Source organism: Marmota monax, unplaced genomic scaffold (assembly GCF_021218885.2).
Source record: "Marmota monax isolate L192 unplaced genomic scaffold, Marmota_monax_Labrador192_F-V1.1 WCK01_AAM20220418_F8-fsc00417, whole genome shotgun sequence".
Taxonomy (NCBI): Eukaryota; Metazoa; Chordata; class Mammalia; order Rodentia; family Sciuridae; genus Marmota; species Marmota monax.
Genome location: NW_026693442.1, coordinates 606,347 through 621,612, shown reverse-complemented (window position 1 = coordinate 621,612; position 15,266 = coordinate 606,347). Strand labels below are relative to the sequence as shown.

The 15,266-nt window shown below is 43.9% G+C and overlaps 1 protein-coding gene and 1 pseudogene across 1 annotated transcript; one reads left to right on the top strand and one right to left on the bottom strand.

The window, feature by feature from the left end:
• Positions 1 to 1,303: 1,303 nt before the first annotated feature.
• Positions 1,304 to 9,959, bottom strand: LOC124101491 (protein unc-45 homolog B). The gene is made up of 3 exons (XM_046457502.1): positions 9,648 to 9,959; positions 6,080 to 6,235; positions 1,304 to 3,268 (listed from the first exon to the last, which is right to left on the bottom strand). The coding sequence occupies exons 1-3, from the start codon at positions 9,957 to 9,959 to the stop codon at positions 3,008 to 3,010; spliced, it is 729 nt and encodes a 242-aa protein (XP_046313458.1). The 3' UTR covers positions 1,304 to 3,007.
• Positions 9,960 to 10,972: 1,013 nt separating this feature from the next.
• LOC124101489 (S-phase kinase-associated protein 1-like) lies at positions 10,973 to 11,450 on the top strand (annotated as a pseudogene).
• Positions 11,451 to 15,266: the final 3,816 nt, after the last annotated feature.

Sequence of the window (15,266 nt, the reverse complement as noted above, 5' to 3'; positions counted from 1 at the left end):
TGTATACAGGGTAAAAATGGGAGTTCATAACCCACTTGAATCAAATGTATGAAATATGATATGTCAAGAGCTTTGTAATGTTTTGAACAAATAATAATAATTAAATATATATATATATATAGAGAGAGAGAGAGAGAAATATATATATATATATATATATATATATATATATATAGTCTGCAACAGCCATGATACTAGTGTTAGAAACAGAAGTTGTTTTCCATTCACTTTTTTAAAAAATGTTTTTCTTACTTGTTGATAGATCTTTATTTTATTTATTTATACGTGGTGCTGAGAATCGAACCCAGTGCCTCACACATGCCAGGCAAGTGCGCTACCACTGAGCCGCAGCCCCAGCCCTGCCATTCACTTTTAACAAACAGGAAGACAAAGGGGAAAAGAGGTTCAGTTCAATTCTTACAAATATAATTTTGGAGATATAAAATTTAAAATTCCATGCTCCTCAAATGTGAAGGATGAATATTATATATAGGTAAGTTCTCTGACAATAATGTATTTCAATTAGAAAGTAATGAAAACAATACTGACTTTCTCCAGTATTTGAAATTTAAGAAGCATACCTCAGATGTACTCATGGGTTTGCTATAAGGAAAATGGTTAAGAAGTTGGCACACACTGGCTGCTCCTTGATGTTTTTTAGTGAGATACCACAATAAATGGATGATCCCAAGCTAGCATTGGTCTATTTGTAGGCATAGGCGAAAAGAAAGAAAATTGCTAGGAAGGGCATGCTTACCTGTGTCCTGCAAAGAAAAATGACTGAGTCCAGGTTGGAAAAGCCAATGGCTTCTGTAACTAAGGAGTGGGAAGCAAAGGCAATTTCTTACAGTGGGTTTTGTTTGTTGTAGTACTGAGGATTGAATCCAGGGCCTGCTAGGCAAGTGCTCCACACTGAGCTACATTCCCAGTCCATTTTCTTTTATTTTATTGCTTTGCTTTATTATATTGTATTTTATTCTATTGTTTTGTTATAGGTATTTTTGTCTTGTTTTGTTTTATTGTATTGATTTAGTTTATATTTTATTTTATTCATTTTTTATTTTATTTTATTTTTGAGACAAGTTCTCACTAATTTCCCCAGGCTGGCCTCAAATTTGTAATTCCCCTGCCTCGGACTTCTTATTCACTGGGATTACAGTTGTGCATCAACACCATGCTAATAGGTAATAATCTCACAAAAGTGAAAATGAATAAGACTTTGGCCCTATCTCTGAGAGATTTTTCTAAAGCACTTAATACACCCACTCAGTCCTAAATGTGAGGAAAGGAGAAGATAGACAGGTCAAATCACACCATTTATTACTAAAAAATGTTGTATATATTTTCAAAAGGACCACACCTCAATGACTGCCATTCTCTGTCAGAATAAGAAGGACATGACGAGAATGGTTTCTGCTGTGCAAGCTCACGTAAGCGCTGGGAAGGTGTACGTGAGGGTTGTTAGTACAGAGAAGATCTGAAGGTCTCAGTTCTCCTGATGTTTGCACCTGTTCTCTTGGAGGTGAAATTATGTTAAAATTTGACCCAATCCTAATGGTGCAACTTTCCAGCAATCTGTCTGTATCTTTTTCAGGTGATTTTCCAAAGATGTTTACAATTATATTTAATGTACCAAAGTAATTTTAATTTTCATCAAGAGCCATAAATCTCAAAGCCCTACCTTCTACCCAATGCTGATTATCAAAAACATTGACCTTTCAATAAATGTGGATGGAACTGGGACATACTGGAAGACAGCACTCCATCACAGAGGTCTCAGCCATGCTGGGAAGGCAATATTCATAGAGAAAGTCACATCTACAAGCACCCTGCTTGTGTCATTCTTCTGTGGCTAGGCCTGACATCCAGAGCACGTTCTTTGATCATAACATTCTTCTGTGGTGACACGTCTCTTCCCATTCTTTAGGAACCCTGATCCATCCATGTCAATTGGACAGGAATGAAGCTCCTTCTCATCCCAGACTCACTGATATGACCTGAGCCTGGCAATGAGCAGTCACCTCTGGATAGGATTGGCTCACGGACGGAAATACAACCCAAGCTGGACATCCTACTCATTGCTGGGAATTTTGCTGGGTTACTGAAAATGGTCCTTTTCTTCTCTACTGTAATAAACCATAACAACTATGTAAGTCTGGAGCTGCTGGAAACTTATTATTCCTCCCGCACGGAGAGAGCCTCTCAGAGAATGAGGTCAAACCCCAGAGGATTCAAGACAAGATATGGGGTGGGGAGATGAGAGGGAGAAAAAGACCCCCCCCCCCAGAGAATAATATTGGTGACAACGTTGAACCACTGGATCTAACAACCATGTCAGGCCTTTCCCTGGGCGGCCAAGATAAATTTAATTTTGGCTTAAAGTACTTTGAGTTTTATTTATATTCACTGTGTCTATCTTGCTTGGAAGACTTTGCCAAGCAAATCTCAAGGATGATGCCCCTGTGCCCGACATAAACTACACTTCCATCAACGGGGGATGAAGGGAAGGGGCACAGGGCTGGGACAGGGCACTGCAGGTGAAAAAGCACTTGTGGACAGCCTGATCCAACAGTGTGGGGAGAGTGTATAAAAACCAGCACAAGCCAGAATCCAAATACAACAGCATTAATCCTCATAGTCACACGTCTGTTAGTTCCTACCTTCTGCACAATTCATTTTCCAAAATAGAAAGAACTTCAGGCCATTATCCTGACCTTCAGAATGGGTGCAGAAAAAAAAATTATCCAATCTGTCTTCTAATTACAGATGGAGATTATTCCAGGAACTTCTAGATCATGACACACGTAAGAAGGCAGGGAGCAAGAGAGCCAGAAACACCCAAACTTTCTTAGGACAAGTGGGAACAACTCAGGAAACAAACATTTTCCTTTATGTTGAAAATTAATTGTCACTGCTACGATCCCCAGATGAACTGACAGTCTGGGAGTACCCAGCGCAGGACTTGACACAATACAGAACCAGCCTCAGTGCCCCTGGAGGCCCTTGTCTATGACACTGGCTTAATGAAGCCATAATCCATGCACTTGATGAGACACTCCCGGGCCGTCTGAACCACAGCCGCCTTCTTCTCGTCCGGCTCCTGTTTGCCCACCACGGTCAGGATCTCCAGCAGCTCGCTCTCCACCAGCTTCTTGGCCAGCTCAGCATCGGCTGCCAGCAGGTTATAGGCGATGACCAGGCCCCGGTGTTGGACTGACAGCTGGTCATGCAGGCAAAGCCGCTGCAGGATCTCCAACCACTGGGATGTCTGGAGAGGGCCGAAAAGGGAAGGAAGGAGTCGAGGAATCAGGAGGGAGACAGAGAGAGGAGATTTGGGGACAAGATAAGTAGAAAGCATTGGCCACACTTACAGCCAAGTAACTTAGCTATGGCCACACATCTGGAAATACAGAGGATTAACATCCTCCATCTATTCACATCTTAAGAAACTTGAGAGTAAAGACATAGGCCCACTGCATGTCTGAGCAGAATGGGGATGTGGAGTGGTCAGAAATGAGAATTCTTGGGCTGGGGATATAGCTCCGTTGGTAAAGGGCTTGCCTTCCAAGCACAAGGCCCTGGGTTCAATTCCCAGCACCACAAAAAAAAAAAAAAAAGAAAGAAAAGAAAAGAAAGAAAGTAAAGAAATAAGATTTCTCAATCTGTGTTCATGGGCAATGCCTTCTTCTGCCAAGCCAAGTGCCTTTCACACTACAGCTCCATGCAGGGAGGCATGGCTTTTCCTAGAATCAACACCAGAGTCTGGAGTGAATCCTCTCCTCCATTCTTCCTCAATCCACCATCCACAGTAATGAAGATGTCCAATTACTGTGCATGGGGGAGCAGGACTCTAGACCACTCTGATCACCCTAGGAGACAGTGATAAAGTCTAGAGTAGAACCAGGAGACTGATTCCTTTAGCCTTCAATAGACACACCCCAGGCAGCAGAGCAGAATAGGCATCACATTGGCATGGGTTCTGCAGTCAGAGAATTGGTGTTCCGGTCCTAGCTCAGCATTTATACCATCTACATGACCTCGGTTAGGCTATTCACCTTCTCTAAGCTTCAGGAGCCTCCCCTGTCTTCTGCTCCACCTTCCTCTAACATCATGCTGAGTAATGAGATGATTCATGGAAAGAGCTTAGCACAGGGGCTCAACAAGCCCTGGTGACCTGACACCAATCCAGAGGTTTTCATCTGGGCTCCCTCATGCCTTCATCCACCCTTCGTCTGCAGGGATCCCTTCCTGCATGTGCTGCTCTCAGATAGGGAGATGGAGGCAGAGAGAGGAAAAGACAAGTACCTGCCTTTCAAGCTTCTAAGCACACTTTTTGACACACTACACTAGGTCTTCTGCCCCAGGAAAGAAAATGAAAGCCCTCTAACTGTGGAAGGTTCAAGGACAGTTTCTATGCTGATGAACATCTGCTAATGGGTCCCCCTGGGATGTTGCTGGGGGATCAAAGGAAAGGATGACAGAAATTCAATCAGAATCCCAGGCAGAAGGATCTGCAGCCTGGCTTCCCTGGGCACAGCCCAGCTGCTGTGAGACCATAGAGATGCCCAGGATTCAATAGGCCCCAGAGTTGTAACAAAGATGGGCCAGGGAAGTCTCATGAGTCCCCCAGCATGTCCATGATGGGACAAGAAGATGGCCAAGAATACTGATCCCCTCGGGAAGAATGAAGAAGTGCCAGGGGTAGGCTGGCAATCCCGAAGGACTCCAGTCCTTCCTAACTAACTGTGCTCTTGGGCTCGTTACGTTCTGTACCTCAGTTTCCTCGTCCAGAAATTAAAGGTAATAATAATACTCACATTACAGAGTTGTTGGGAGGAATAAATGATGCACCTATGTAAAGGCTCAGAGTGACACCTGGCATACAGTAAGTGCCAGGAGACAGACAGCATCCATGGGTATTCCACAGGTGTTCCAGCAGAAGCTTCTCTAATGCAATGGCTTTGAAGTGTGGTCCACAGACCAGAAGCTTCCCAACCCCAATCAACTGAATCAGAACACCTGGGGAAACTGTTTTCACAAGCTGTCCAGGTGATTTTGACACACATTACAGTTTTGAGAGGTTTGCTGTAGGGAAAGAGACTGAAACCCAAAGACCATGCCAATGAGCTACCTCCAGCAGAGAACCTCTGGTGCCACCAGAGCTTAAGCCCTTTAGAACATAGAGAAACACACAGACACACACACACACCTGCACCCATGCACGCACACACATACACACATACCTTAAATCATCTATTTGAAACGCCTGCCTCACCCAGACGTGAGTACACATGACATGAGACGTTCACGTTTTTCACCACCAGCGGGCATGAGTGCACAGGCTCAGTTTGGTCAAACAAGGAGAGCTGCATTTTGCATCCATCTTTGTGTCCACATCAGTCCCATCACACCTGCTGTGGTGGCCCCAGTCCCATCTTAGGAGCTGCTCATCGTAGCCACTTTAGGGAACCTGCAGCCTTTTCACCAAACCATAAGCTCCCTGCAGCAGCCCAACTACTCCCATGCTTCTCTGGGGAGCTCAGGAGCCCAGCAGCAGTGAGCATTGCTGGTATTATTGTTATTTTTTTTTTTTCAGTTCTGGGGATCTAACCCAGGGCCTTAAGCATGCTGGGCGAGTGCTCTACGCTGAGCTATACCGCCAGTCCATTTATTTTTATTAATTTGGAGACAGGGTCTTACAAAGTTGCCAGTGCTGACCTTGAACTTGTGATCATCCTGCTGAGGCAGGAGGCTGAGGCCTCCTGGGTCACTGGAATTATAGGTGTGCACCATGGTGCCCAGCTGTATTGTTGTGTTCTTAAGTAATGACTTGTATGTACCATGGAAGATAATGGATGAAACTACACAGAGGGGATTTAAGCCAGCATATTCAGGAGGTCCACACAATGACCAGAAGAAGGCAAAGGATACAGACCTCCTCTCCTAAGGCAGGAGGAATAGAAATGGGGACTGGTAGGGATTGCCCTGTGGAATGGCCTCCCCAGAGGATTATCTGGGACAGCGTGGGAGATTCTCTGGCGCACGCCCAGCCTCTTCCTGTCCCAGGACCCACACTTACCACTTGGGTCATCTTGATGCACAGTTTCTTGTGCGCTGCTGTCAGCATGGCCAGGGCTCCAGCGGCCGCATTCTGTACCTTGTCATCATCCTCCCCACAGAGCAGGACCACCAGCTTCAGCCGGTCATTCCCATCCACCAGGAACCTCTCCTGAACCTGTGGGAGGCAGCTGCAGGGTTCAGAGACAAATGCCCCCCACCTGTGCCTGCTGGGGTGAGGCAGGGGAAGCAGGAAGGGGGCTTGCATCTAAGTTCTCTGACCCAGGATTCCTGGGAGTTTTCCTCCTTCTTCCATCAGCTTGCCCATGCCGCCTCCCCCTGGAAGCCTTCCCTGATTGGTTGGGTGAAATTCCTCCAATTAAAAGGTCAAAGAGAATAAGGGATCCCCCCCACACCCAGCAGGCTGCACCACCTCTGCATTCAACTTGGCACCAGCAAAAGAGGCAGGCAGGACTGCTGGAGGGGCTGATGCCCAAGGAACCTGCTTCATTTCCCCTTGGGAAAGCTTGGAATGATTCTCCCAAGGACTGGGCCTTCCAGGTTTGCTACACAATGAAGTCCCATGTCTGTCCTCTCTGGATGGCTAATAGGCCCTGGTTTCATATCCTGCTTTGCTATGATAATATTCAGGCCTAAGAAGATTGGGAAAATGGTACCTTGCACCTCATCCCGCACAAGCTTTGGAGTGAAAAACCCAGCCTGGAATAACAGGATGTTGTGAATATGGGAAACCTACCGAGCCCGTCTATGTGCTCTCCACAGGGTAGTTGCCCGTAGATCCTTCCAGCTCTTCTGCTTTCTGTTTCCTGCACCCTGGTACCTTGCACTCTCAGCGCGACTCACACACAGAATTTTCTAGATCCCGCCTTCTATCGGGCTCATGATGCTCCAGGACGTGAGGGCACTATGCTCAATTGCACAATTGTCATTTGATTTGTCAAATTCGAAGAAGTATCTCCCTGTAGCAGGGTGACTCAGTATTTCCAAACTTTACTCCCATTCGCAGGTCACTTGCTGTCACGCTGCTTAAAATCCCAGGTACCTCCAGCAACAGGGAGGACAGCTGTCAATGCCTAAACCAAGGGGCAAGGAGAGGCTCCTCCACAGAAGGCAGAGTCCAATGCCTAGAGCTTGTAGAACAAGGCGCATCATGGGGACATCCTTTCACTGAGAGTCTACTATGGCTCCTTTGGTGCGACACAGCCTACCTGCCTCTTGTTTCCCCTGGCTCTGGTCCACATTATGGGGGTACGTTTCTCTAGCTTAGCACTTCTCAAACCGTTACCAGAAATCACAAGTCACCGGAAAACACAACTTTCAAATGCTCAGAAATACAAATGGCAGTGGAGAGTGTACAAGTCTGAGTTGCCCTCACTGGGGAGCTCCTCCCCAGAGCCCACTGGGACTCAGCTGCAGACTGTTGGAGATAGTCTCTGCTGCACATCTATCCAGGAGGCAAAGCAGACCACCTGTTCACACTCACAACACAGATACTGAGAGCACAGAGCTGGGCCTCATCTCAGTTCTTCCTCACGTCAGTGATAAGAAATGGTTTCACTGAGGTGAAGAAACTCCTCTTCAGGAATTGACTTAAAAAATAGTAGAGCAGGAACTTTCCCAGAGCACAAGGTAACTTCCAAGATGTAAGCTGACAAATAATAAGTGTATCCATAACAAAGTGGATGGGAGGCACATCATTTCCCTAGGGGCTCCCCAAGTACACAAAATTCATACAACTTTTAAATCCTGTTATAATGACCTCTGGAGTAGCGAGGAGACAGCACTCATGGAGTACATTTAAGGCCTAAAGAAGAACAGAAGTACGAGAGTGTGCACACTCCTACCTACTCAGAGAATGCTAACAGGAGCATACAAACCCCTGTGTGCTGCTCCCAAAACATACCTCATTCTTTCTTCCCTCAGAGGTAAGACACCTCACAAATTTCTCATTTAACATTCCCCTGTTTTTCTGTATAGTTTCACCATATTTTAAAACACATGAGGTTTGATTTCACATGATTTTAAATGGCAGCTCATAAAAATGAAATTGTACTTTGCATTGGTTGTAAACTCTCCGTTGTTCCTTGACTTTCTTCTCACAAAGGCAGCATCTAAATCCCTTCCCCTTGAACGTGTGCCAATCTTGGTATCCTGCTTGTAACCAAGAGAGTCAGGCATCAGTCACGCTGTGTCACTTCCAAGGGTTGATTTGAAAAGACAGTAGAGCTACCCCCAAGGCCTCTGCAGGATTTTGTGTGTGTGTGTGTGTGTGTGTTGTGCATGTGTGTTGGCAGGGAGGACAACTAAGGACCCCCCAGCTGTTGATGTCTCTCCATCATCAACCACACACAGGTAAAGGAGTCTTTGGATGATTCCAGCCCCATTGGTCAAGCTGTTCCCACCAAAAGTGAAGGCAGCAGAAACAAGGCTTCCCCACTGTGCTCTCTGCATCTTTTCCAGACCCTCAGGATCCCTGAGTATAATAATTTTTTAATCCATGAGTTAAAACTATTTTTAAATTCTGGCACATATGAAAACTTTGTATTTACCATTTCATTAACAAGTTTCTAAGGTATTTCCATTGGTGGGTCTAAGAATAGAGCTAGTATAAGATCTGTCCTGGGAACTCTGTTGAATATTTTGTAATTAGAGAAATTCCCAAATATCAGTGCTATGAAGCAAAACCTCCCCTACAAGATAATCATAATTACAAATGGGATACTATTAATTTGCCAGTGGGTACACAAACCATAGATCATCTTATCAAAGTAATCAAAGTTAATATCAGTAATTGAATGAATCAAAATCACATTCATTCTGATGTGATACACTGAGGTGCGTGGTATTCTTGCTAAGCATGCATAAGCTGAATATAAACATAAGGAACCATGAGATGACCCACAGAAATTGATAAATTGCAAAACAATGGACCCATGCCCTCAACAGTATTTATATATTATGAGAGATAAAGACTGAAGGAGGATTCCACATTAAGTCAGACTAAAAGGAATGAAAGGCAAATGCCAGGTGTAATCCTAGGTAGAATCTTGGAGAAAAATCTGTTCTGCTTCTTGCCACGAAGACATTTGTGTGTCAATCAATACAATTTACCAAAGGTACTTTAGGTAGTAGTACTGGATCAGTGTTAACATCCTGATATTGATCGTTGTCCTGTGAACACCCTTAATTTTAGGAAACAACCACTAAAGTTTTGAAAGTTAAAGGGATGTGATAAGTTAAATGTGTCCCCTAAGGTCCCTGTGTTGGAAACTCCCCAATCAACAGTGTTGAGAGAAGGGACTTTTGAGAGGTGATTAAGAAGACCATAATGTCCCCATTATTTTAGGAGTGGTGCCTTATAAAAGGATGCATCTGGTCACTATTTAAGGTATGGTCAGCCTGACTCAATTTGCACTTGCCAAGAATCCTCAGGCCAAGAAGTTCCCCTCAATGCATTTCCCTTGGTGAGGAGACCTGAGATCCTGCCACAGCCATCTCTTCTCCTTCAACCCATCTCACCTGGGAAGGGCACGATGTCACAGATGCTTCAGCTGTGCCTGCCTCCCTACCCCACACCCCTCTGTGGCCCTCCACAGCTCCAGGAATGCAGAAGCGGTGTCTGCCCCACCCATTTTCCCCAGAGTTGAAGACCAGACTGGAATCTCGTCTTCAGCCGCCGATAGGGGGTGCTGCCCTCGCCGTTCACTAACAACTGACCAGACCCGCCAAGATGGGGGAAAATCCAAAGCTCCCAGAGCAAAAGAAACCAGATAAACTCCTTTGCGGAGTGGGGGTGGGAAGTTCTCATTCAACATCTGCCGCGCCACTGGGAGCATCTTCAAATTTCCCGCGCAAGAAACCTGGGCACTCGGGTTGGTCATTAGATTCCGCCCTTTGCAGGGTGGGGGAATGAAGTCCCCTGGGAGCCAGAAGTTGTCACCACCCGGAGGGGAGCTCCTCAGAACTAAGGACGCCCCCGGGTGCCCGAAAAACACGTCCCACTCACCAGGTAGAGTCAACCCAGGGAGAACTAGTTAAGAATGATTCCTTTTTACTCTGAAATGTTACAGACGTACGAAAAGGTACTCTACGCCGGTGCCTCCAGGATCCCGCTGAGGAAGAGAAAGGCTCCTGCAACTGGGGCGTCCTGGGGGCTCCTCCCCTCCTCCCGTCTCCGCCCTCCCCTTTCCCTCTTGTGGCTCCCCTACCTCCCATGTCCCTCCCTCCCCCACCAGACCGCCTCCCCTTCTTCCTGGCAGGAGCCAGCAGAAGCTAGAGTCTGGGTCCTGCCCCACAACCACGGGGCATTTGCAGTGACTGTCTGGTGTCGCTGTGCAGGTGGGGGACCCAGGTTTGCTGCCCTCGCCAGGTCTGGGAGAGTTCAGAGCTTGTGTTTCTTCCCTGCTGGTTGAAAGCAGGACTCTGCCTTCAGGTCTCCTCTCTGCACCCTCTCCAGGTCTTCAGCTGAAGGGGCTGAGTGATTCTGGGTAACAGGTGCTGGAGATCACCCTTCCCCATCTGCAAAAAGTTACTGAAACCGCAAAAGGTTTCATCATTTAGTCAGAGAAATAGGACGGCTTCAAATTTCACTCTGACGGAATAAGCAGAATAACTCTGTAGGCCCAGGTACTTGGCCATTTCCTGAGGTTATCATCACATATGACTGCACATAGGGTGTGACACTACATCGTGTACAACCAGGGAAATGAAAAGTTGTGCTGCAATTGTGTACGATGAATCAAAATGCATTTTCGGATGTCATATGTACCTAATTAAAATTAATTAATTAATTAATTTTTAAAAGAAAAGGTCTATGTAAGCTTTTTCTTTCCTTGTGTGGACGCTGCCCCGCCCCCTTCGCCTCCAGTTCTCTGTCTTCTTGAGACCAAACACCATGCCTTCAATTACATTGCAGAGCTCTGATGGGGAGATATTTGAAGTTGATATAGAAATTGCCAAACAATCTGTGACAATCAAGACCATGTTGGAAAATTTGGGAACGGATGATGAAGGTGATGATGACCAGTTCCTCTACCAAATGTTAATGCAGCAATATTTTAAAAAGTCATTCAGTGGTGCACACACCAAAAGGATGACCCTCCTCCTCCTGAGGATGATGAGAACAAAGAAAAGCAAACAGAATATATCCCTGTTTGGGACTAAGAATTCCTGAAACTTGACCAGGAACACTTTTTGAACTTCTGGCTGCAAACTACTTAGACATCAACAGTTTGCTTGATGCTCCATGCAAGACTGTTGCCCACATGATCAAGGGGAAAACTTGGAGATTTGCAAAAACTTCAATATCAAAAACAACTGAAGAGGAGGAAGCCCAGGTACTCAAAGAGAACCAGTGGTGTGAAGAGAAGTGAAATGCTGGACCTGACACTGTAATACTATAAGGATTGTTCCAAATACTAGTTGCACTTCTCTGTTTATAATTGTTAGTACTAGACAAACAGAAGAAATGCAGAAGCAAATCAGTTGTATTAGCATAAAACTGTCCTTACTGCATGTGTGGTTTGAGTACAGACTCCAAACCTATGGCTGAATTTCTTCTAGTGTGAGAGAAAGTTTCTTTCTTTCTTTATTCTGAATACAAGGGAACTGTGTGTTCTCTGTAGAAAGGGGCATTTTGGGCTTTCCCTCCTTTTGTAAAGCAATTTCTGCCTAGTTTATTGTCCAGTTAACTTGAGTGAGCTTTGAAAAGTTGGCAAAAGAATTTCTGAAATGGAATTAACAAAATATTATCTTTATTCATGAGTTGGAAACTGGAAAAAGGCTACTTGAAAGTAAATGTTCTGAGTTGGGGTTCTTAGGATGTCTTCCAGCCTCCTGGAGTCAATCAGTACCACTGGGATTGATTAGCCTGTATGTAGCAGGGCTTCCTTAATTGGACCAGAGAACTTGTTTTTTTTTTTTTTCCCAAGCAGGAACAAACTTTATTACCGAACTCACACGAACGCCACCCACACGGCCCTTCCAGGAAACTCCACCCCACCCGGAACTCTCGAACTTGGGTTTTTTTTTTTTTCTTGAATGTCAGCTTTGAATATGTTGCCTAGAGACTCAGTTATTACCCAGTTTGTGGATTTGGAGGGGAGAAATGTAACTAGACATTTGGATAGCTTTTCAATTAAAAAAAGACACTTAATTCATGGGGTCTGTCATCTTTTAAAAAACTATGTTCCCATATGGGGGAAACTCTTCATACTCTTTGCATGTAAAAAGTAACTTTAACATTGAAATATGTGGCAAAACCCAGAAAACATTCATCATGAGTGCAAGGTACTTTCAATAAAAAGTAAGTTATGTAATAGTAGTTTACAGATTTTATCCTTCCCTACTATGCTCCCCTTTTCTTTCCTAGTTATCATTATCTGTATTCATCTGTAATTTTATTGTATTTTCTTTACACTTCCTGTGAGTTGTTCTGGTGAAGGTTATCGTGATAGTAGCTTGCTTTCACTTCTTCTCCCATTTGTCCCAAATTCATCTTGCCTAATAATATCCCATATGTAATCTCAAAAAAAAATTTTAAAAACTATGTAAACCAATGGTAGTCATTCCACCTTCGCTCTGCTCTGGAAGGCCTTGTTTGGGGTCGTCTATTGGCATATTTATTGTAGGTAATACACCCATGTGACCTCATAGCTTCCTGGGGCTATTTTGGAAATTCCTAAGCAATGCAAAAGTCTTGAAAGTGTCTTCTTTGCATCTTCATTCACACCTTGAAGCATCACAGAGAAGATAACTACTTTGTGGAGCCTGCATTCAGGGAACAATTTTCACAAAGGCAATACCTTAATTAGAAGCTTCCCGGTTGATTTTTTCCTATTCATCCTACCACATAATAACACAGCCTTCCAAAACATCCTTCAAAGTCTTGATAGAGAGTCATAAATTATTTAAGTACTACACATTTCTGGCTGAAATTTAATTTGAATGTCTTTTTATTTATTTATTTATTTTGGTAGTGGATATTGAACTCATGGGATGTTTTAATCACTGAACCACACCCCAGCCCATTTTATTTCTTTTATATTCTATTAGAAATTTATGGTTATACACAGTAGTTGGTTTTGTCCCAGAGACTCATATACACATGGAAATTGATTTCAGTTCATGATCCTTCCTGTTTCCTCTCCCTTTTCCCTTCTGGGCTACCCTCTCCTTTTCTGTTTTTTATTTTGATAAAGGGTCAGGGTGTCGCTAAGTTGCTTAGGGCCTTGTTAAGTTGCTGAGTCTGGCTCTGATTGCAATCCTCCTGCCTCAGCCTCCTGGGTGGCTGGGATTATAGGCCTGAACCACCACCAGGCTGAATCTCTTACCTCTTTATCAGCACCAGGACCACACTCCCAAAAACATGTTCCCATTTCTCAAACCCAAAACACTTTTAAAGAGAGAAATGGCTTATATTTGAGAGATGAAATATTATTTACATTTAGTTAGATTGTCATGTTTATATGTTTTTCTACTCTGATTTTGCATTTACTTTTGAGTAAAGATTTTCTCTTTTGTAATGTTTTTAACCAGAAAGCATCATGAGATTCAGAGTTCTGAAGAGATTTTTCAGACCAAACAATGCATTTCACAAATCTGTGCAAGTTTTGGAAACTTGTGTCTTTTTCATAACCACTCAGCTTATATATTCTGATTTTCTTCATGCCTGGAAGGTTTCTTAAAGAGTTAGGATGTTTAAAGAATAAGAGGTTGTGTTTTAATTTTTATTTTTTTTCCCATGGGAATCTTGGAAACCCCCACTACTAGATTTATATAAGCACTTAGTAACATGTGGCAATACACATCCATAGAATTGAAGACAAACTAAGACCCTCTAAAGATACGCTGTTGTTCAAAGGACACTGTTCCTATACTTCACCTTGGTATTCTCTACACTTCACAAGGAAGAAACAGCCTTTGCAACGGTGTTACTTCACCATCTTAGAAAGTTTAGGATCCCTATTGGAGGCACAGGTTACCCCAGGTCTCTTCATTCAACCTACCAGCCCACTAGCAGTACAGAAGAGGAAGTCAGTCCATCAGGACTCCAAGTTCATAAGAAGACCTCCACCATCCCTGTGATCAGAACAGTCAGATCAAGCTGATCTACCCTTCCAACCTGGAACACTTACTTAAGGGGTGAGGACACACTCGGTCATCAGGGTTTGATAACTTCAACACTGTTCACATTTGGCTGGAAACTTCTTTGTTGTGGAGTGCTGTATATACTTTATTGGATGCTTAGCAGCATACCTGGCTTTAACCCATCAGGTACCATTAACACTCCCTGTAGTTGTGACAACTAAAAACAACTCTATAGACATTATGTACCTTAAAAGGCAAAATACCCTCCCCCTCTACCTTGTTGAGAACCTCTGCTCTAGTGAAGCATTGAACAATTACTATTATTATTATGAATGTTGTTGTTTATACCAAGGATTGAACCCAGGGCACTTCTCCACTGCCCACATCCCCAGCACTTTTTAAAAATATTTTATTTAGGGCCTTGCTAAATTGCTGAGCTGGCATTGAACTCACAATCCTCCTGCCTCACCCTCCCCGACCACTAGGATTATGGGCGAGTGCTACCACATCTAACCACACTCATTTTAATAATGAGAACACCATGGCTGCTCTACAGAAGTATAATGCAAGATACTTACATCATTTAAAATTTTCCAGTAACCACATTTTTTAAAGAGTATATATAATGATTTGAAAATATAATGATTATGAAATGGTTATAAAATATAATAATTATAAAAACATGATGAAGGGGATATTTTCATTCTCCATACCAAATTATTGAATCCAGTGCAGATTCATGCTCACACCATATCCCAATTTGGACCAACCACACTTGAAGTATTCATCTGCCACCTGTGGTCAGTATGTGCCAGGATGGACAGTACAGCCACATTCAGGGGCAGATGACAAAAGCTTCAAAGTCAGCAGCAACAAAGTAAGCTAACAAGTAGCAACCAGCACAGCCAGTGTCCAGATCCTGGTTTCTGCTACCATTCTCCACTGAAGGATGCAGAGCTCCACGGAGAAATGGATGACCCCGGGGCTGAGGCAGGACCTATGAGATGGGCCTCAGTTGTATCTTATTTAATGCACTCAGAAAGAAATAAGAAATATTTTCCTCCCTATTTTGCTGAAACTAGAGGAGCCTAGGATTTCAA

Excerpts from the sequence above, each read along its gene's own strand:
- LOC124101491 (XM_046457502.1), bottom strand. The coding sequence starts at position 9,959 with ATGACCAACCCGAGTGCCCAGGTTTCTTGCGCGGGAAATTTGAAGATG. Across the intron at positions 6,236-9,647 it reads GGGCCACAGAGGGGTGTGGG|GTTCAGGAGAGGTTCCTGGT; the intron begins GTAGGGAGGCAG and ends TGCCTCCCACAG. Across the intron at positions 3,269-6,079 it reads GCATCAAGATGACCCAAGTG|ACATCCCAGTGGTTGGAGAT; the intron begins GTAAGTGTGGGT and ends GGCCCTCTCCAG.